General features: G+C 40.3%; 1 protein-coding gene across 4 annotated transcripts in view; it reads right to left on the bottom strand.

The window, feature by feature from the left end:
- Positions 1 to 1,393: 1,393 nt before the first annotated feature.
- LOC115200503 (kinase suppressor of Ras 2) overlaps positions 1,394 to 21,545 on the bottom strand; it is a 115,506-nt gene continuing 95,354 nt past the window's right edge. For 3 of the 4 annotated variants that reach the window (XM_029763624.1, XM_029763625.1, XM_029763622.1), the window contains exons 18-22: positions 17,128 to 17,224; positions 16,836 to 16,969; positions 10,140 to 10,274; positions 4,639 to 4,768; positions 3,130 to 3,370 (exon numbers count right to left, since the gene is read on the bottom strand). In XM_029763624.1, coding sequence (XP_029619484.1) covers positions 3,224 to 3,370; positions 4,639 to 4,768; positions 10,140 to 10,274; positions 16,836 to 16,969; positions 17,128 to 17,224 — 643 coding nt within the window. In that variant the 3' untranslated portion in view covers positions 3,130 to 3,223. Of the gene's footprint in view, positions 3,069 to 3,129; positions 3,371 to 4,638; positions 4,769 to 10,139; positions 10,275 to 16,835; positions 16,970 to 17,127; positions 17,225 to 21,545 lie in introns of those variants that run through there. The other variant, XM_029763623.1, reaches the window with a different exon arrangement.

Below are 21,545 nucleotides of genomic sequence, written 5' to 3' on the forward strand. Positions count from 1 at the left end.
ATTGGGGTGCCAGAGCAGCGAACAGTTTTGACTGGGCTGAGCGGGAACTGTGCTTCCTCAGAGGTAGGGAGGCGAGCAGGCCAGAGGTGGATGAACGCAGTGCCCTTGTTTGGGTGTAGGGCCTGATCAGAGCCTGAAGGTACGGAGGTGCCGTTCCCCTCACAGCTCCGTAGGCAAGCACCATGGTCTTGTAGCGGATGCGAGCTTCTTCCACCAAGCAAGCAGCACCATGAAGACCAATGAGCTCTCCAAACAGGTCAGGGACAAAGTTGTGGAGAACTACAGATCAGGGTTGAGTTATAAAAAAATATCAGAGACTTTGAACATCCCACGGACCACCATTAAATCCATTATTAAAAATTGGAAAGAATATGGCACCACAACAAACCTGCCAAGAGAGGGCCACCCACCAAAACTCATGGACCAGGCAAGGAGGGCATTAATCAGAGAGGCAACAAAGAGACTAAAGATAACCCTGAAGGAGCTGCAAAGCTCCACAGCGGAGATTGGAGTATTTGTCCATAGGACCACTTTAAGCGGTACACTCCACAGAGCTGGGCTTTACGAAAGAGTGGCCAGAAAAAAGCCAATGCTTAAAGAAAAAAATAAGCAAACACGTTTGGTGTTTGCCAAAAGGCATGCGGGAGACTCCCCAAACATATGGAAGAAGGTACTCTGGTCAGATGAGACTAAAATGGAGCTTTTTGGCCATCAAGGAAAACGTTATCTCTGGCGCAAACCCAACACCTCGCATCACCCCAAGAACACCATCTCCACAGTGAAGCATGGCCGTGGCAGCATCATGCTTTGGAGATGTTTTTCATCAGCAGGGACTGGGAAACCGGTCAGAATTGAATGAATGATGGATGGTGCTAAATACAGGGAAATTCTTGAGGAAAACCTGTTTCAGTCTTCCAGAGATTTGAGACTGGGACGGAGGTTCACCTTCCAGCAGGACAATGACCCTAAGCATACTGCTAAAGCAACACTCGAGTGGTTTAAGGGGAAACATTTAAATGTATTGGCTTTGACTAGGCCATTCCCAGACCTCAATCCAATTGAGAATCTGTGGTCTGACTTAAAGATTGCTGTACACCAGCGGAACCCATCCAACTTGAAGGAGCTGGAGCAGTTTTGCATTGAAGATGGGCAAAAATCCCAGCTGACTAGATGTGCCCAGTTTATAGAGACATACCCCAAGAGACTTGCAGCTGTAATTGCTGCAAAAGGTGGCTCTACAAAGTATTGACTTTGGGGGGTGAATAGTATACATATTTTTTGTCTTATTTCTTGTTTGTTTCACAATAAAAAACATTTTGCATCTTCAAAGTGGTAGGCATGTTGTGTAAATCAAATGATACAAACCCCCCAAAAATCTATTTTAATTCCAGGTTTTAAGGCAACAAAATAGGGAAAATGCCAAGGGGGTGAATACTTTCGCAAGCCACTGTACACTTTTCACTAAATGTTGATTGGTTTTTCTGTTGATTTGTTTTTTTCCAGCACAATTAGGTATTTCTCTTCACAATTATACTGTGCAAATATAATATTACAATCATTCTCTTAAACATCGCTTTTGAACATTTCCTTTTTTACAAAGCAGGCTGTATAGTCTTATTAACTGTTATAACTGTATTGTTTGGTGGTCCTACGCTGACAACAGTTCCATCAGAAAATACCCCAGTGATCATATACTTAATGTAGAGCTGAAAGAGTCAACTTTGTATCGTAATAACGAGAATAGATCCTTTGTAGTCCATTTCATGCACTTAAAAGTTGTAAACAGTACAAATATAAATGACCCACGTACAATATCTGAATTCCAGTAATTCCAAAATAGACATGTACTCCAAAAAACAGCAGCAATTTGTTTGTATGCATTTCCAACATATTTTACTGTATAATATAGTGTTGTAGAAAGGGCTTTATACAGGATTGGATTGTCTGCATCTAAGCCATGGCTGTACAGAGCCCATGGCAGTAGCTTTACAGTTCTTACTGAGACACTGGTTTCCACAGTCTGACTGCACTCTATCTAGCTTAGATTTCAAATATCGCTGTGAAATATATGATAGAAAAGGCCAGGTCATGGACAGAGTCGTGTTACTAGACTGTGTCATGGTGTCTGTTCAGAAAGTGCTTTGTCAATTATAGGGCTGACAAATTCCTGAAGTGAATCGATTGTGTCATCATTAACGTACGTAGGTAGTGACCTTAGCTAGCTGGCTATACATCTCTTTTTTTAACTTTTCTGCGTTAAAACACCAAAGTAACCACTATAAACCTATTTCTCAGTGACAGCATTTGTCCAATGTGTTGACGCACATTTCTACTAAGTAATGAGATACATTTGAAGTGTCAGCGTTTTCACACTAGTGTGAGAGATTTCTAGTCAGTCAGTCTAGGTCTTCTACTGAATGGCCCAGAGCTGAGAAAAAAGGCTGTTGTTCAAACATCTCGCACCCTATTTCCCATCTAGTGCACTACCTTTGACGTTTTTGACAGGTCCGTGTAGGGAATTGGATGCTTTTTTTACGCATCCTCAACAGTGTTCACAGGCAATAATCAAAGCACAGAACAGTTTCTTACCAATGTACTGAAGTATCATCCAGCCCTACAAGTGACAGGAGTGGAGTCTTCACATTCAATAGTGAATAATGACTTTCAAATAAAGCTTTGAGACTAAGATGTAGAGAACACAAACACAAGAGACCATGAGGTACACTGTCAAATGACAAAGACAGTTGACAGACAGGAAATGGCGAGACAATTACTTAAAAATGTACATTTCATAATTCATTACATAATTACATTCATTCTAAAAACTAGTTCATTCTGATGCATTTTCCGTACACAATGAAGTGAGACATGACACAAAAAAACCTCTAATTAAAACAAGTGACATTGAGAAAAATACATTCCAGAATAAAGAAACCAACCAACAAACTGAACAGGTCATTTGAGTAATGAAATAAAACACATCTTCCATGTGATTAAACAATAAACCCAAAATATGAGTTCAGAGGATGTTGAGAAGTCTAGGTTCAGAGGGTCACGGTCAACTGCACCTATACACACACACACACACACACACACACACACACACACACACACACACACACACACACGCACACACGCACACACGCACACACGCACACACGCACACACACACACACCATGAGGATACATAGTCTAGGCAAGTTTACTTTGTTGTTTTTTAATCTCATTTGACATACTCAGCTGACTTCCAGAAGTGCCCTGGGTGGGAAAGGCGGCGGTTCCGTTTTGGCAACTTTTCCAGCAGATCCACCAGCTTGGAGAAGCTGGGCCTCTCCTCTTGCTCGAACGCCCAGCAGAAGAGCAGGATGTCCTAGGGAGGGAGATCCAGAACAGACCCCGTTTAGAGAGCCAGGCACACACAGGACAAACAGGAGAGAAAGAGACCTGCGTGGAGAACTGGACAAATGGACAAATGCCACCGGATTCAAATAACAGTATTTTTCCCTGTGAGAGAAATTATTTTGTGAAGTGGTTCAGAAAACACAAATAACAAACAGCCAATTGAGGACAGGACAAAAAAAACAAACAAAAAAAACATCCCAGACAGGTATACAGGATTTAGTCTCATTCCATGTATGAGGATGCTCATTCTGAACACCTGTAAATTGATATGTATGAGGATGCTCATTCTGAACACCTGTAAATTGATATGTATGAGGATGCTCATTCTGAACACCTGTAAATTGATATGTATGAGGATGCTCATTCTGAACACCTGTAAATTGATATGTATGAGGATGCTCATTCTGAACACCTGTAAATTGATATGTATGAGGATGCTCATTCTGAACACCTGTAAATTGATATGTATGAGGATGCTCATTCTGAACACCAGTAAATTGATATGTATGAGGATGCTCATTCTGAACACCTGTAAATTGATATGTATGAGGATGCTCATTCTGAACACCTGTAAATTGATATGTATGAGGATGCTCATTCTGAACACCAGTAAATTGATATGTATGAGGATGCTCATTCTGAACACCTGTAAATTGATATGTATGAGGATGCTCATTCTGAACACCTGTAAATTGATATGTACACAGATCAGACCTGAAACAACCAGGTGTGTGGTGTTTAGCTATGTGAAGAAAGAAAGTTAACACTGCACTACTATGAAGAACCTTACTCAGGAATATACAGTATCTTTAACCATGGACTTAGAATATGTTCACCTACAACTAGTGAGCAACTTCTACCTGCTCCCGAGTGGTGCAGCGGTCTAAGGCACTGCATCTCAGTGCAAGAGAGGCCTTGCAAGTGCAAGACCGTCATTGTAAATAAGAATTTGTTTTTAATTAACTGACTTGCCTAGTTAAATAAAGGTAAAATTAAAAAATTAAAAATTAAAATTAAGAGGTGTCACTACAGTCCCTGGTTCGAATCCAGGTTGTATCACATCCGGACGTGATCGGGAGTCCCATAGGGCGGCGCACAATTGGCCCAGCGTTGTCCGGTGTAGGCCGTCATTGTAAATAAGAATTTGTTCTTAACTGACTTGACTAGTTAAATAAAGGTTCAATTTAAAATAGTCAGTAGGTGTGGTACAGTTTGCTGTAAATGGGCAACACTCACCGATATCTCTTTGCCCATGCCGATCTGTGTGAGATTGGGTTTCATTCCGCTGCCCACCTGCCAGATGATAACTTCTGCTGGCTGGTTCTTATAAGGCCACTCACGTGCATGCAACTCGTACCAGATAGTGCTGCAGACAGACACAGCACGGGGGGGAATCAGTTGGGGGGGGGCAGATGTGTGAAATATCCCATGGTTTAGACATTTAACATTATGATACCATCAATGACACGGCAGCATAGATTTCACTGTGCAGTCTCACGTTTCACAATGAATTGATTTGTTTTCCTATTCAGCACCTGCTCAGGGAGATTGGATGTGTGTATGTAATATTTCCTATTACGGTGAGATTATGACAAAATACAACAACAGACGTCCACACACAAGGGGTATCAAACCAGGTTTAATACCTAAACCTGCATCTCTATGCTGTATGTCTGTTGTGCTTGCCGGAATACATTGAAAAGCTATAGACGCTCCGACAATGAGTCTGACAGACCACAAGGTTGCTGCTGAAGTACTAACTTTATATCAAACCTGTTAGGTCCATTTAATACAGTATACTTCATCAACATCGTCACACTATCCTCTCTTTGCATTATGAGCAGCCATTTTCTCCACTGTCATGTCAACAACCAGGGTTGAGTAGCATAAAAATAGCAGTCGGCCAAGATAGAAAAAAAAAACACATGGAGAATTGCTGAATATGTACAACAGCTCTAGGGGTCACCTCTAGATAACACTAAGGCACCAACAGGCCAGATGGACACCGATTGCGTCCCAAATGACACCCTATTACCACAGGGCTCTGGTTAAAAGTAATGCACTATATAGGGAATAGCGTGCCATATGGGGCCCATCCAGTGTGTATGTGAGCACTGCGTCCCTTCCCCTCAGACTGATCCAGTGACAGGCCCTCCATATGGGAGGACATCTGAAAATGCAATTGTGTTAGGAGTCAACAGTGCAGGGTCCGCCCACGCAAAGGGGTCTGTGACGATCACAGAAGATAAAAAATAGAAGGCAAGGAATGGCAGAGCATGGAATGTTAAAACTTGTGTTATAACTAGGGTCAGTGTTATAGCCCAGCCAGACAATTTATAAAACTTGATCTCCACTGTAAAAATACTATAAATCTTATCTCCCATTTCTTTTAAACTAGCAATTGGTTTTAAATAGCAGAGATTTAGAATAAACCTTGTTGTGTGTCTCTCTGACATTTGCCACATTGTTTCAGTAGGCTATTGAAATTCTATCTCCAGCTGTCCTATAGTAATGAACGTGTAGGTGTCGGGAGTCGGGATGCAGCAAGCAGCTTTTCTCAGCAAGTCGAAATCATGAATCAGTATAATTTTTATGGATATATACAAAGAAATGTCAATAGAAAACTATGCAGCTAGTCTGCAGTCTTTCCAGCTTCAGTTTGAAGTAACTGTTTTATCTGTGTTGTTGGCTAGCGCCTCTGAACAACAGTGTTCTGACGTGAGAGCACATGTTCTATGCCAGGTGAAATCATGCATCATTAGCTCATTGTTATGGGATGTATCTAAATAAATGTCACTAGAAAACAGCTCAAACAAATGCAAATGCAGCTACTTGTTGTTATTCAGACTACACAGTTTGATGTGACTGTAAGTTAGACGTAGTTGGCTAGCTAGCAAGCAATGGATAAGAACATTGCCATACTGGCTTGTGTATGGACATTTAGAACAAATGACTGGGTCGAGCCCATAGATACAAAACAAAAAGACTGAACGACTGGGTCGCGTCTCTGGCAAACGAGCCGGCTTGGGTAGCAACCCTAGATTTGTGTCGGGACTATATCTTGTGGAAGGATGAAATAGTATAAATAAATTCATCAAAATAAAGTTTTTAATTAAAATATGTAAATCATTATTTGAATATGTTGGTATCCCGTTGTACAAAGTAATAATGCCCTCGAAGCCGGTGTTTGGAGGATATATTGGCAAGGTTTGCCGGCTCGAGACAGTCTCAAGCCAAAATACATCCGTGCCAATATATCCTCCAAACACCAGCTTCGAGGGCATTATCACTTAATTATAACTAGGGTCAGTGTTATATCTAGTGTTATAACTAGGGTCAGTGTTATAACTAGTGTTATAACTACGGTCAGTGTTATAACTAGTGTAATAACTAGGGTCAGTGTTATAACTAGGGTCAGTGTTATAACTAGTGTAATAACTAGGGTCAGTGTTATAACTAGGGTCAGTGTTATAACTAGGGTCAGTGTTATAACTAGTGTTATAACTAGGGTCAGTGTTTAACTAGTTTTACAACTGGGGTCAGTGTTATAACTAGGGTCAGTGTTATAACTAGGGTCAGTGTTATAACTAGTGTTATAACTAGGGTCAGTGTTTAACTAGTTTTACAACTGGGGTCAGTGTTATAACTAGAGTGAGTGTTATAACTAGGGTCAGTGTTATAACTAGTGTTATAACTGGGGTCAGTGTTATAACTAGTGTTATAACTGGGGTCAGTGTTATAACTAGTGTTATAACTGGGGTCAGTGTTATAACTAGTGTTATAACTAGGGTCAGTGTTATAACTAGTGTTATAACTGGGGTTAGTGTTATAACTATGGTGAGTGTTATAACTAGGGTCAGTGTTATAACTAGTGTTATAACTAGGGTCAGTGTTATAACTAGTGTTATAACTGGGGTCAGTGTTATAACTAGTGTTATAACTGGGGTCAGTGTTATAACTAGTGTTATAACTAGGGTCAGTGTTATAACTAGTGTTATAACTGGGGTTAGTGTTATAACTATGGTGAGTGTTATAACTAGGGTCAGTGTTAAAACTAGTGTTATAACTTGGGTCAGTGTTATAACTAGTGTTAACTAGGGTTAATGTTTTAACTAGTGTAATAACTAGGGTCAGTATTATAACTAGGGTCAGTGTTATAACTAGTGTTATAACTAGGGTCAGTGTTATAACTAGTGTTATAACTACGGTCAGTGTTATAACTAGTGTTAACTAGGGTCAGTGTTATAACTAGGGTCAGTGTTATAACTAGTGTCAGTGTTATAACTAGTGTTATAACTAGGGTCAGTGTTTAACTAGTGTTACAACTGGGGCCAGTGTTATAACTAGGGTCAGTGTTATAACTAGTGTTATAACTGGGGTCAGTGTTATAACTAGTGTTATAACTGGGGTCAGTGTTATAACTAGGGTCAGTGTTATAACTAGTGTTATAACTGGGGTCAGTGTTATAACTATGGTGAGTGTTATAACTAGGGTCAGTGTTATAACTAGTGTTATAACTAGGGTCAGTGTTATAGCTAGTGTTAACTAGGGTCAGTGTTATAACTAGTGTAATAACTAGGGTCAGTGTTATAACTAGGGTCAGTGTTATAACTAGTGTTATAACTAGGGTCAGTGTTTAACTAGTTTTACAACTGGGGTCAGTGTTATAACTAGTGTTAACTAGGGTCAGTGTTATAACTAGTGTTAACTAGGGTCAGTGTTATAACTAGGGTCAGTGTTATAACTAGTGTTATAACTGGGGTCAGTGTTATAACTAGTGTTATAACTGGGGTCAGTGTTATAACTAGTGTTATAACTGGGGTCAGTGTTATAACTAGTGTTATAACTAGGGTCAGTGTTTAACTAGTGTTACAACTGGGGTCAGTGTTTAACTAGTGTTACAACTGGGGTCAGTGTTATAACTAGGGTCAGTGTTATAACTAGTGTTATAACTGGGGTCAGTGTTATAACTATGGTGAGTGTTATAACTAGGGTCAGTGTTATAACTAGTGTTATAATTAGTGTCAGTGTTATAACTAGTGTTATAACTAGGGTCAGTATTATAACTAGTGTTATAACTAGGGTCAGTGTTATAACTAGTGTTATAACTAGGGTCAGTGTTATAGCTAGTGTTAACTAGGGTCAGTGTTATAACTAGTGTAATAACTAGGGTCAGTGTTAGAACTAGTGTTATAACTAGGTCCAGTGTTAGAACTAGGGTCAGTGTTATAACTAGTGTTATAACTAGGGTCAGTGTTATAACTAGTGTTATAACTACGGTCAGTGTTATAACTAGTGTAATAACTAGGGTCAGTGTTATAACTAGTGTAATAACTAGGGTCAGTGTTATAACTAGGGTGAGTGTTATAACTAGTGTTATAACTAGGGTCAGTGTTATAACTAGTGTTAACTAGGGTCAGTGTTATAACTAGTGTTATAACTAGGGTCAGTGTTATAACTAGTGTTAACTAGGGTCAGTGTTATAACTAGTGTTAACTAGGGTCAGTGTTATAACTAGGGTCAGTGTTATAACTAGGGTGAGTGTTATAACTAGTGTTATAACTAGGGTCAGTGTTATAACTAGTGTTAACTAGGGTCAGTGTTATAACTAGTGTTATAACTAGGGTCAGTGTTATAACTAGTGTTATAACTAGGGTCAGTGTTATAACTAGTGTTATAACTAGGGTCAGTGTTATAACTAGTGTTAACTAGGGTCAGTGTTATAACTAGTGTTAACTAGGGTCAGTGTTATAACTAGGGTCAGTGTTATAACTAGGGTGAGTGTTATAACTAGTGTTATAACTAGGGTCAGTGTTATAACTAGTGTTAACTAGGGTCAGTGTTATAACTAGTGTTATAACTAGGGTCAGTGTTATAACTAGTGTTATAACTAGGGTCAGTGTTATAACTAGTGTTATAACTAGGGTCAGTGTTATAACTAGTGTTAACTAGGGTCAGTGTTATAACTAGGGTCAGTGTTATAACTAGTGTCAGTGTTACAACTAGTATTATAACTAGGGTCAGTGTTTAACTAGTGTTACAACTGGGGTCAGTGTTATAACTAGGGTGAGTGTTATAACTAGTGTTAACTAGGGTCAGTGTTATAACTAGGGTCAGTGTAATAACTAGTGTTATAACTGGGGTCAGTGTTATAACTAGGGTGAGTGTTATAACTAGAGTCAGTGTTATAACTAGGGTCAGTGTCATATCTAAGGTACTAGAGTTTTTCTTGGTTAGGTCAGGTAGACTGGAAAACTCCTGGCTTTCGGTTATTATAACCATTCTAGCCGCTATTACCATTTTATTATAACCATTCCAAACATGGATGAGAGGGAAGATGGATGAGAAGGAAGATGGCTGAGATGGAAGATGGCTGAGAGGAAAGATGGAAGAGATGGTAAATGGTTCAGAGGGATAACAAAAAAATAAAATAAACATTATAGTATTTGTCTTGCTAGTGACAAACCCAATTTCCCCTAGTGGGATAAAGTTTATTCAATTTAATTCAAGTCAATACAATCGGGCCTGAAAATCCAATGAAAACTGGACAGAGAGTGAAGAGGCTCCTGAACAACTCCTCACAACATAAGAGAAGTGGCAAGGGACACGTAGTGTATTCCAAATGGCATCCTATTCCCTAATAGTGCACTACGTTTAACCAGAGAGATATGGGCCCTGGTCGAGAGTAGCACACTACATATGGAATAGGGTACCATTTGCAACGTAGCGGTACTCACCCGAAAGCAAAGACATCTGACTGTTTGGAGAAAGGCAGCTTGTCCTCCTCTGTTTCCGGGGAGAGCTGAGAGACTATTTCAGGGGCCAGGTGACACAACCATCCACTGGGGATCCTCAGCTTGTCCTCTCTACGGCTGCAGAATAGAGACAAGTCAACAACAGTCTGAATGCGGAACGGTGTGTGGTCATTCATAGTTTTCTCAAAGTTTATGGCCACCATTTTTTTGGTTCTAATTGTTCAGAATGAATTAATATCATCCCTATACAGATAAAGCAGTATGGGGTTATACATTTCTGCTACTTTTGTGTTGTTATCTTGATCTAAATACAGTATTATTGTTTACTTGAAACTCATAATTCATACTTCCAGTAGTTCATACACACACTAAGAGACATCTAAAGCAACTGGAAGGCAGCGTTTTGTGACAAGGGTGAATCTGTCCTTTTCTTTCCCATCTACACAAATGCACCCTAAGACATCTTGCTGGATGTTATCACACCCCAAACGCACCCTGAGACATCCTGCTGGATGTTATCACACACCAAACGCACCCTAAGACATCTTGCTGGATGTTATCACACCCCAAACGCACCCTGAGACATCCTGCTGGATGTTATCACACCCCAAACGCACCCTGAGACATCCTGCTGGATGTTATCACACCCCAAACGCACCCTAAGACATCTTGCTGGATGTTATCACCCCCAAACGCACCCTGAGACATCCTGCTGGATGTTATCACACCCCAAACGCACCCTGAGACATCCTGCTGGATGACATCACACCCCAAACGCACCCTGAGACATCCTGCTGGATGACATCACACCCCAAACGCACCCTGAGACATCCTGCTGGATGTCATCACACCCCAAACGCACCCTGAGACATCCTGCTGGATGTCATCACACCCCAAACGCACCCTGAGACATCCTGCTGGATGACATCACACCCCAAACGCACCCTAAGACATTTTGCTGGATGACATCTCACCCCAAACGCAGCCTGAGACATCTTGCTGGATCACATCACACCCCATTAGAAAGTCTAAATCCTGATGGCTCAGTCAGGCTCTCTTCTCTCTCTCCACCATGTTCATACCATCTCTCTTTATCTCTCTCTTTATCTCTCCCTCTCTTTATCTCTCCCATCTCTGACTCTCTCGCTCTTTCTCTCCCATCTCTCTCTCATTCTCCCATCTCTCTATCTCTCTCATTCTCCCATCTCTCTCTCTCTCTATTATCTCCATCTCTCTCATTCTCCCATCTCTCTCTCTCTTATCTCTCCATCTCTCTCATTCTCCCATCTCTCTCTTATCTCTCTATCACTCTCATTCTCCTATCTCTCTCTCTTTCTCCCATCTCTCTCCCCCTCGCTCTCATTCTCTTTCTTTTTCTCTCTCTCTTTCATTCATTCTCTCTCTCTCTTTCTCTCTCTCTCTCGGTTTGTTGTTTTGGGAAGATTGTTGTTTTGGAAAGTTCTGAAAGTGTCACACCCTGATCTGTTTCACCTGTCTTTGTGATTGTCTCCACCCCTCTCCAGGTTTCGCCCGTCTTCCCTATGATCCCCTGTGTATTTATACCTGTGTTCTCTGTTTGTCTGTTGCCAGTTCGTCTTGTTTGTCAAGTCAACCAGCGTTTTTGTGTCTCAGCTCCTGCTTTTCCCCAGTCTCTCTTTTCTCGTCCGCCTGGTTTTTGACCCTTGCCTGTCCTGACCCTGTACGCGCCCACCTGACCACTCTGCCTGCCCCTGACCATGAGCCTGCTTGCAGTCCTGTACCTTTGCCCCTGTGGCTGTAATAAACATTGTTACTTCGACATGGTCTGCATCTGGGTCCTACCTTGATACCTGATAGAAAGTCTATTGAAAAAGTTTGGTTACTAGCTAGCTACCTTTTGAGTTTGGATCCCGCGACTCGGTTGGCATCAGTTGCTGGAACTGCTACTATCTGTCCAGTGATCCTGCCTGCTTTTTTGACACCACACTTCACACAACAAGTCCTGCAGGCTCTAGTGTTATCTTATCTTGATTATTGTCCAGTCATATGGTCAAGTGCTGCAAAGAAAGACCTAGTTAAGCTGCAGCTGGCCCAGAACAGAGCAACACGTCTTGCTCTTAATTGTAATCAGAGGGCTAATATTAATACTATGGATGCCAGTCTCTCTTGGTTAAGAGTTGAGGAAAGACTGACTGCATCACTTCTTGTTTTAATAAGAAACATTAATGTGTTGGAAATTCCAAATTGTTTGCATAGTAAACTTACACGCAGCACTGACACACAAATTTACCCCACCAGACATGCCACCAGGGGTCTTTTCACAGTCCCCAGATCCAGAACAAATTCAAGAAAACGTACAGTATTATACAGAGCCATGAGTGAATGGACCTCTCTTCTGTCCTATATTTACATTTTAGTCATTTAGCAGATGCTCTTATCCAGAGCGTCTTACAGTAGTGAATGCATACATTTCATAGATGTTTTTTTTTTCTTCCCCGTACTGGTCCCCCGTGGGAATCGAACCCACAACCCTGGCATTGCAAACACCATGCTCCACCAACTGAGCCACACAGGACCATATAGTGCAAGTGAACAGCAAACCTGGTTTCAAAAAACAACTAAAGCAACACTTCATGACACAACGTCTCTCCCCCATGTCACCTACTTGTTGTGTGTATGTACTGACATGTATGTGTAACTGATAGAGGCACACACAAACACACTACATGTTCATGTATGTAAATTGTAAAGTATTTTGTCTGTAATATCTTTTCCGTTATGTGTTGAACCCCAGTAAGACTAGCTGCCACCACTGGTGTCGACTAATGGAGATCCTAATAAATCAAATCAAATCAAATAGACTACAACCCTTCTGACATTCTCAACTACTTCATAATGCATCCTGAGCGCTCACTGACTCAGTCAAATAGACAGGCACACTGGCAGCTCTGCAATAACACACAGCACTGCATTGCACTACTGTGGGTATATCCATCCAAAGGACCTGCTATCTGTCCACTCATTCATCAGTTTTCATCATGATGCACGCAACAACACGTTGAGTCATGAAACTGATGGTTTCATTTAGCTACCCACTGTAGTTCTTATTGAATGATGAAGATAAATATGCAGGGCATTGTTTGTTTTCTCTTGGTGATAATGATAATTTATCATTCAGAGGGTTGGCGAGGTAGGTGAGGAAGTTTTCCTAACAAAAAAAAGAGTTAACCAGGGGCAGCAGGTAGCCTAGTGGTTAGAGCGCTGAGCCAGTAACCCGAAAGGTTGCCATATTGAATCCCTGAGCTGACAAGGTAAAAATCTGTTGTTCTGCCACTGAACAAGGCAGTTAACCCAATGTTCCTAGGCTGTCATTGTAAATAAGAATTTGTTCTTAACTGACTAGCCTGGTTAAATGAAAACAACAGGCTGATTATTCAACCGCCAGTTAGTAGAGGCCCAGTATTGTTGACATTTCAGACATCTACATATCCTCATGTGTGTTTGAATCACTCCTGTTTGTATGACACACACACGCACACTCCTGACTCCACCACAACATAACGTTCCTGCTGAGAGTGTGTCACGTCCTGACCAGGTAAAGAGGTCATTTGCCATAGCAAAATGGTCAGGGCGTGGCAGGGGGTTGTTTTGTGTGGGTTTTTGGGGTTTTTGTTTCTATGTGGGAGTGTTCTAGTTTTCTATTTCTATGTGTTGTTTTTCCATGTTTGGCCGGGTATGGTTTCCAATCAGAGGCAGGTGTCTTTCGTTGTCTCTGATTGGAAGCCATACTTAGGCAATCTGTTTTCCTTTGGGGTTTGTGGGTAGTTGTTTCCATTTAGTCTAAGTGTACCTGACGGGACTGTTGTTGGTCGTTTTTTGGTTAAAGTGTCTTCATTAAAGATTAAGAATGAGCACTATCCACGCTGCGTCCTGGTCTCCATTCCACGACCCCTGTGACAGAGTGAGGGGCGGTAGGTAAATGTTTGTCTTGTCATTCTGTCAGACCTGTTTATTAGCAAGCTGTCTTGCCTGCCAATGAAAATAAACAACAACATAAACAAGTCACAACTACTGAAGCTAGATTAACCATCTCACAACTAGCTATTTGTTCCCAGAAATTAATTTAGGTGTTCAACTTTGAAATAGAGGCTTCTGGGTATTGACGACAATACCAGACAACTATGAGGGTTTAATCAGAAGCCAGGTGGAGGATGGGACGTCTCAAGAACAGCAACAAAAACATATTTTGATTATTTTCCCAATCATTTTTGGGGGGCTTTCTTATCATCCAGAGAGATGCCAAAAACATCAAATGATAACCTGATAAACAGTAAGCCTTAGTGTGGCCATTATGAGCATTGGTACATAGTAATTTCATAGAGGCTTTTGAAAACATTGTACACTGCAAGTCAAAAAGCACAACAGGAAATACAACAAAAAAAACTCTCCAGATTTTCTCTCTTAGGCATTGCAGGAACAACAGTTCCTTAAAACAATCCTAACACAATCATCAGAGTGAATCACATATTTTTTGATCTGTTAGAATCTTTAGATGTTGTGTCCATACACACATTCTGTTTGGCTCCTGCTTCTGTCTAGTCAACCAGCCTGGTCTCATTGACTAGACGTAACATAGTAAATGTACATCCGGGACGCTCAAATTAGTATGATACCGTATGTTACGTTTGGTATGGTTACATTAGACAGATGGTTACTTAAGTCAAAAAACAAAAGTAGGGTGGGTTGGTGTATAATGAAAACGTCTAGCAACCTAAAGGTTGTGAGTTTGAATCTCATCACGGACAACTCTAGCATTTTAGCTAATTGGTAACTTTTCAACCACTTACCACTTTTTAGCTACTTGTTAGCTAACCGTTCCCCTAACCTTAACCTTTTTAACTAAACCTTCCCGTTTCCCTAACCCTTTAACCTAATTCCTAAACTTAACCCTAACCCCAACTCCTAGCCTAGCTAACGTTAACCAGACAGCTAACGTTAGCTGCCTAGTCACCTAGCTAGAATTTGTAACATATCATATGTTTTGCAAATTCGTAACATATCATTTGAATTGTAATTCGCAGCATATCACATGAAATGAGTGATGGACATCCACAAATCAATAATTACCATACAAAACGTAACATATCATACTAAATGGGGGGTCTCAGATTTACGTACAGAATGATATGAAATGGTCTGAGACCAGGTTGAGTAAATGACTATACTACTATACAAAGTATTGATTCCAGAGCAAACCTAAATGGCAGTACTAGACTGGATAATGGCAGTACTAGACTGGATAAGGCTGTATAAGATCTAGGTGCATGTTGCATCATGTTACAGGATTGCATATCTGTCTACAGTAACACTTCAGCATTTATTTAGAAGAGGCTTCAGGTTTTAATGAGCTGTTAAGAATGCCAATATAAAATCATCCATTTTCATTTGACATAAACAGTGACTCATCTCATACACTTTTCCTACCCTCTTCCATCCATGGTGTTGAAATGCACTCCTACGCAACACCACGTTTCAACTATGTTGTACAAACTTGTTGAAAACACACTATGCAATACCTCTCGTTGGGAAGCCGGCTGATTATAATAATTAGTAGTACATAGCACGTGTAATCGTCTCACAGTCAATAGCAGGAACACATCTCATACCTACTGGAGATTTTTAATTGATGTGGCCAATTAAATGGAAATACATCCATCATGACAAATCTAATCACCAGTCAATTATAGCAGTTGGTGTCGTCTCACCATATATGTCAATCAAAATCTAAAGAGACAAAGAAAACGTACTTCGCAGTGTTTTTGAAAGCAAAACACACACACACACACACTTCCTTTGAACATGTTGATAACGCCTGTAAAGCTGCTCCATATATAGGTATTAACATAAGATTAATTAAGATGCCTTGCTGTGTGAAACATGTGGCTGCTGGCATTTCAGGGAGCAGTCATTTCAGGGAGCAGGCATTTCAGGGAGCAGTCATTTCAAGGAGCAGTCATTTCAAGGAGCAGTCATTTCAGGGAGCAGTCGTTTCAAGGAGCAGTCATTTCAGGGAGCAGTCATTTCAGGGAGCAGTCATTTCAAGGAGCAGTCATTTCAGGGAGCAGTCATTTCAGGGAGCAGTCATTTCAGGGAGCAGTCGTTTCAAGGAGCAGTCATTTCAAGGAGCAGTCATTGCAAGGAGCAGTCATTTCAAGGAGCAGTCATTTCAAGGAGCAGTCATTTCAGGAAGCTGGCATTTCAGGGAGCAGGCATTTCAGGGAGCAGGCATTTCAGGGAGCAGTCATTTCAGGGAGCTGTCATTTCAGGGAGCAGTCGTTTCAGGGAGCAGTCATTTAAGCATAGCGGCAGAAGAAAGCAGAGATGGACATTAATCACTCTCAGGGAGACTCTCAGGGAGATTAAATAGAGATTAGCACCGATCCATATAATTTTGTAGATAATACAGGCATTTGAACCACTAAAGAGTATAATCATCACTGCAGTAAAATAACTATCACAGCAGGTGGGGTTATAATAACACGCTCCTTTCTATTGGTTTCTTCTTGTTTTCCTACTTATGCTTTTTTTTAAACAGATGTATCTATGTATCTTATCCCAGCACATCTACTCTACTGTACTGCACTCTACTGTACTGCACTCTACTGTACTCTAATGTAAAGTACAACAGTAAGTACTAACCTGCCGGCTTGCAGAACCCCAGATATGGTGAAGAGTCCAAAGTCGGTGATGACCACTTTGCCGTTGTCATAGAAAACATTCTTTGACTTCATGTCCTTGTGTAGGATCCCCTTGGCGTGAAGATAGCCCATTCCCTGAAAACAACGCAAACATAACTCATTGCGAGTCTAGACTGAGTCATATTTTGTGACCAATATTGTTGTAGAAGAAATTGATTGATTGAATGATCCAGCCAGTCTCCAACACATTGATTATGTTGTTAAGGTAATGAGTCTTAAAAACATCACAGTACCTTAACCATCTCCTGGGCGATCTGTCTGGTCTTGTTGACATCCAGGATGACTTTGGCATCCCTCACCACCGAATACAGGGTCCTTCCCTTACACAAGCTGAGAGAGAGACATTACAACTTAACAACACATCATACATTACAATACAGTAGATTATAATAGAGTAAGGTATAGTAGAGTATAATAGAATATAATAGATTATAGTATAGTAGAGTAGTGTAATGGAGTGTAGAGTAGTGTAATGTAGAGTAGTGTATAGTAGTGTAGAGTATAGTAGAGTATTGTCGAGTAGTGTAGAATAGTGGTATGCAGAGTAGTGTAGAGTAGAATAGAGTAGTGTGGAATAGAGTATAGTAGAATAGATTTGAGTGGTGTAGAGTAGTATATAGTAGAGTAGAGTAGTGTAGAGTAGTGTAGAGTAGAGTAGAGTAGAGTAGTGAAAGTAGTGTAGAGTAGAGTAGAGTAGAGTAGAGTAGAGTAGAGTAGTGTAGAGTAGAGTAGAATATAGTAGAGTAGAGTAGAGTAGAGTAGTGAGAGTAGTGTAGAGTAGAGTAGAATATAGTAGTGTAGAGTAGAATAGAATAGAGTAGAATATAGTAGAGTATTGTAGAGTATAGTAGTGTAGAATAGAGTAGTGTAGAATAGAGTAGAGTAGTATAGAATATATTCATCTTCATAGCAAGAGAAGTATTGTTTCATGAAATCATACGATATGTTATTTTTTCTTTTTTTCCCAGGGGGGTATTGTTGTTAATTGAATATTCAACAATGATGATGGTATCAGTTCTAGTGTACGGACATCTCCATTCTGTTTTGTTGTTAATTGAATATTCAACAATGATGATGGTATCAGTTCCAGTGTACGGACATATCCATTCTGTTTGGTTGTTAATTGAATATTACACATTACATTACATCTCCAATAACACAAGCTGAGCATTTGGCTTTGTAGTGGAGGAATAACTGGTTTGACATCAATCCCCAAAGCCTCTCGTTTGGGCTCAGAGGGCGGGCGATGGATGAGAGCAGAGAACAACTAGTGTAGAGTAGTGTAGAGTATAGTGGAGTAGTGTAGAGTATAGTAGAGTAGTGTAGCGTGTAGTATAGAGTATAGTAGAGCAGTGTAGTGTAAAGTAGAGTTGTGCCGAGTATAGTAGAGTAGTGTAGAGCAGTGTGGTGTAAAGTAGAGCAGTGTAGAGTATAGTAGAGTAGTGTAATGTTGTGTAGAGTATAGTAGAGTAGTGTGGTGTATAGTATAGTAGTGTAGTGTGGTGTAGTGTAATGTAGTGTGGAGTATAGTAGGGTAGAGTAGTGTAGTGTAGTTTGTAGTAGAGTAGTGTGGAGTATAGTGGAGTAGTGTAGTGTAATGTAGTGTAGAGTATAGTAGAGTAGTGTGGTGTATAGTAGAGTAGTGTAGTGTAGAGTAGTGTAGTGTAGAGTAGTGCTGTGTATAGTAGAGTAGAGTAGAGTAGTGTAGTGTAGTGTAGTGTAGTGTAGTGTGGTGTAATGTAGTGTCGAGTTTAGTAGAGTGGTGTAGTGCATAGTAGAGTAGTGTAGAGTATAGTAGAGTAGTGTAGTGTAATGTAGTGTAGAGTGTAGTAGAGTAGTGTATAGTAGAGTAGTGTAGAGTATAGTAGAGTAGTGTGGAGTATAGTAGAGTAGTGTAGTGTAATGTAGTGTAGAGTATTGTAAGTCGCTCTGGATAAGAGCGTCTGCTAAATGACTTAAATGTAATGTAAATGTATAGTAGAGTAGTGTGGAGTATAGTGGAGTAGTGTAGTGTAATGTAGTGTAGAGTATAGTAGAGTAGTGTAGTGTAGTGTAGTGTAGTGTAGTGTAGTGTAGTGTGGTGTAATGTAGTGTCGAGTTTAGTAGAGTGGTGTAGTGCATAGTAGAGTAGAGTAGTGTAGAGTATAGTAGAGTAGTGTAGAGTCATGTAGAGTAATGTAGTGTGGAGTAGTGTAGAGTCATGTAGAGTAATGTAGTGTGGAGTATAGTGGAGTAGTGCAATGTAGAGTAGTGTAGAGTGGTATAGAGTATTGTCGAGTATAGTCGAGTAGTGTAGAATAGTGTTATGCAGAGTAGTATAGAGTAGTGTAGTGTAGAATAGAATAGAGTAGAGTAGAGTAGTGTAGAGTAGTGTAGAGTAGAGTAGAGTAGAATATAGTAGAGTAGAGTAGAGTAGAGTAGAGTAGAATATAGTAGAATATAGTAGAGTAGTGTAGAGTAGAGTAGAATATAGTAGAATATAGTAGAGTAGAGTAGTGTAGAGTAGTGTAGAGTAGTGTAGAGTAGAGTAGAGTAGAGTAGAGTAGAATATAGTAGAGTAGAGTAGTGTAGAGTAGTGTAGAGTAGAGTAGAGTAGAGTAGAGTAGAATATAGTAGAGTAGAGTAGTGTAGAGTAGTGTAGAGTAGTGTAGAGTAGAGTAGAATATAGTAGAGTAGAGTAGTGTAGAGTAGTGTAGAGTAGAGTAGAGTAGAGTAGAGTAGAGTAGAATATAGTAGAGTAGAGTAGAGTAGTGTAGAGTAGTGTAGAGTAGAGTAGAGTAGAGTAAAGTAATTTAGAGTAAAGCAGAATAGAGTAGAGTAGTGTAGTGTAGTGTAGTGTAGAATAGAGTAGAGTAGTGTAGTGTAGTGTAGTGTAGAATAGACTAGAGTAGTGTAGTGTAGAGTAGTGTAGTGTAGTGTAGTGTAGAGTATAGTAGTGTAGAGTAAAGTAATTTAGAGTAAAGCAGAATAGAGTAGAGTAGAGTAGAGTAGAGTAGAATAGAGTAGAGTAGAGTAGAGTAGAGTAGAGTAGTGTAGAGTAGTGTAGAGTAGAGTAGAGTAGTGTAGAGTAGTGTAGAGTAGAGTACAGTAGAGTAGAGTAGAGTAGAGTAGTGTAGAGTAATTTAGAGTAAAGTAGAGTAGAGTAGAGTAGAATATAGTAGAGTAGAGTAGAGTAGAATATAGTAGAGTAGAGTAGAGTAGAATATAGTAGAGTAGTGTAGAGTAGAGTAGAGTAGAGTAGAATAGAGTAGAGTAGAGTAGAGTAATGTAATTTAGAGTAGAGTAGAGTAGAATATAGTAGAGTAGAGTAGAGTAGAGTAGAATATAGTAGAGTAGAGTAGAATATAGTAGAGTAGAGTAGAGTAGAGTATAGTAGAGTATAGTAGTGTAGAGTAGAGTGGAGGAGAGTAGAGTAGAATATAGGAGAGTAGTGTAGAATATAGGAGAGTAGTGTAGAGTAGAGTGGAGTAGAATAGAGTATAGTAGAGTATAGTAGTGTAGAGTAGAGTGGAGGAGAGTAGAGTAGAATATAGGAGAGTAGTGTAGGGTAGTATAGAATAGAATAGAATAATATATTCATCTTCATAGCAAGAGAAGCATTGTTTCATGAAATCATATGATATGTTGTTTTTTCCTTTTTTTCCCAGGGGGGTATTGTTGTTAATTGAATATTCAATAATGATGACGGTATCAGTTCCAGTGTACGGACATATCCATTCTGTTTTGTTGTTAATTGAATATTCAATAATGATGATGGTATCAGTTCTAGAGTACGGACATATCCATTATGTTTTGTTGTTAATTGAATATTACACATTACATTACATCTCCAATAACACAAGCTGAGCATTTGGCTTTGTAGTGGAGGAATAACTGGTTTGACATCAATCCCCAAAGCCTCTCATTTGGGCTCAGAGGGCGGGCGATGGATGAGAGCAGAGAACAACTAAAGCCAGGGGCTGCCTGCCATCTATCCACTCCAGGTGAATCACAGCCAGGGGCTGCCTGCCATCTATCCACTCCAGGTGAATCACAGCCAGGGGCTGCCTGTCATCTATCCACTCCAGGTGAATCACAGCCAGGGGCTGCCTGCCATCTATCCACTCCAGGTGAATCACAGCCAGGGGCTGCCTGTCATCTATCCACTCCAGGTGAATCACAGCCAGGGGCTGCCTGCCATCTATCCACTCCAGGTGAATCACAGCCAGGAGCTGCCTGCCATCTATCCACTCCAGGTGAATCACAGCCAGGGGCTGCCTGCCATATGCAGTGCATTCAGAAACTATTCAGACCACTTGACTTTTTCCACCTTTTGTTACGTTAAAGCCTTATTCTAAAATTGATTCAATTATATGTTTTCCTCATCAATCTACACACAACACCCCATAATGACAACACCCCATAATTTTGCAAATGTATTAAAAAAATTAAAACAGATATACTTTATTGACATAAGTATTCAGACCCTTTGCTATGAGACTCGAAAATTGAGCTTCCATTGATCATCTTTGAGATGTTTCTACAGATTGATTGGACATAATTTGGAAAGGCATACACCTGTCTATTTAAGGTCCCACAGATGACAGTGCACGTCAGAGCAAAAACCAAGCCATGTGGTTGAAGGAATTGTCTGTAGAGCTCCGAGACAGGA

The sequence above is a fragment of the Salmo trutta genome, chromosome 9 (assembly GCF_901001165.1).
Source record: "Salmo trutta chromosome 9, fSalTru1.1, whole genome shotgun sequence".
NCBI classification, from domain to species: Eukaryota; Metazoa; Chordata; class Actinopteri; order Salmoniformes; family Salmonidae; genus Salmo; species Salmo trutta.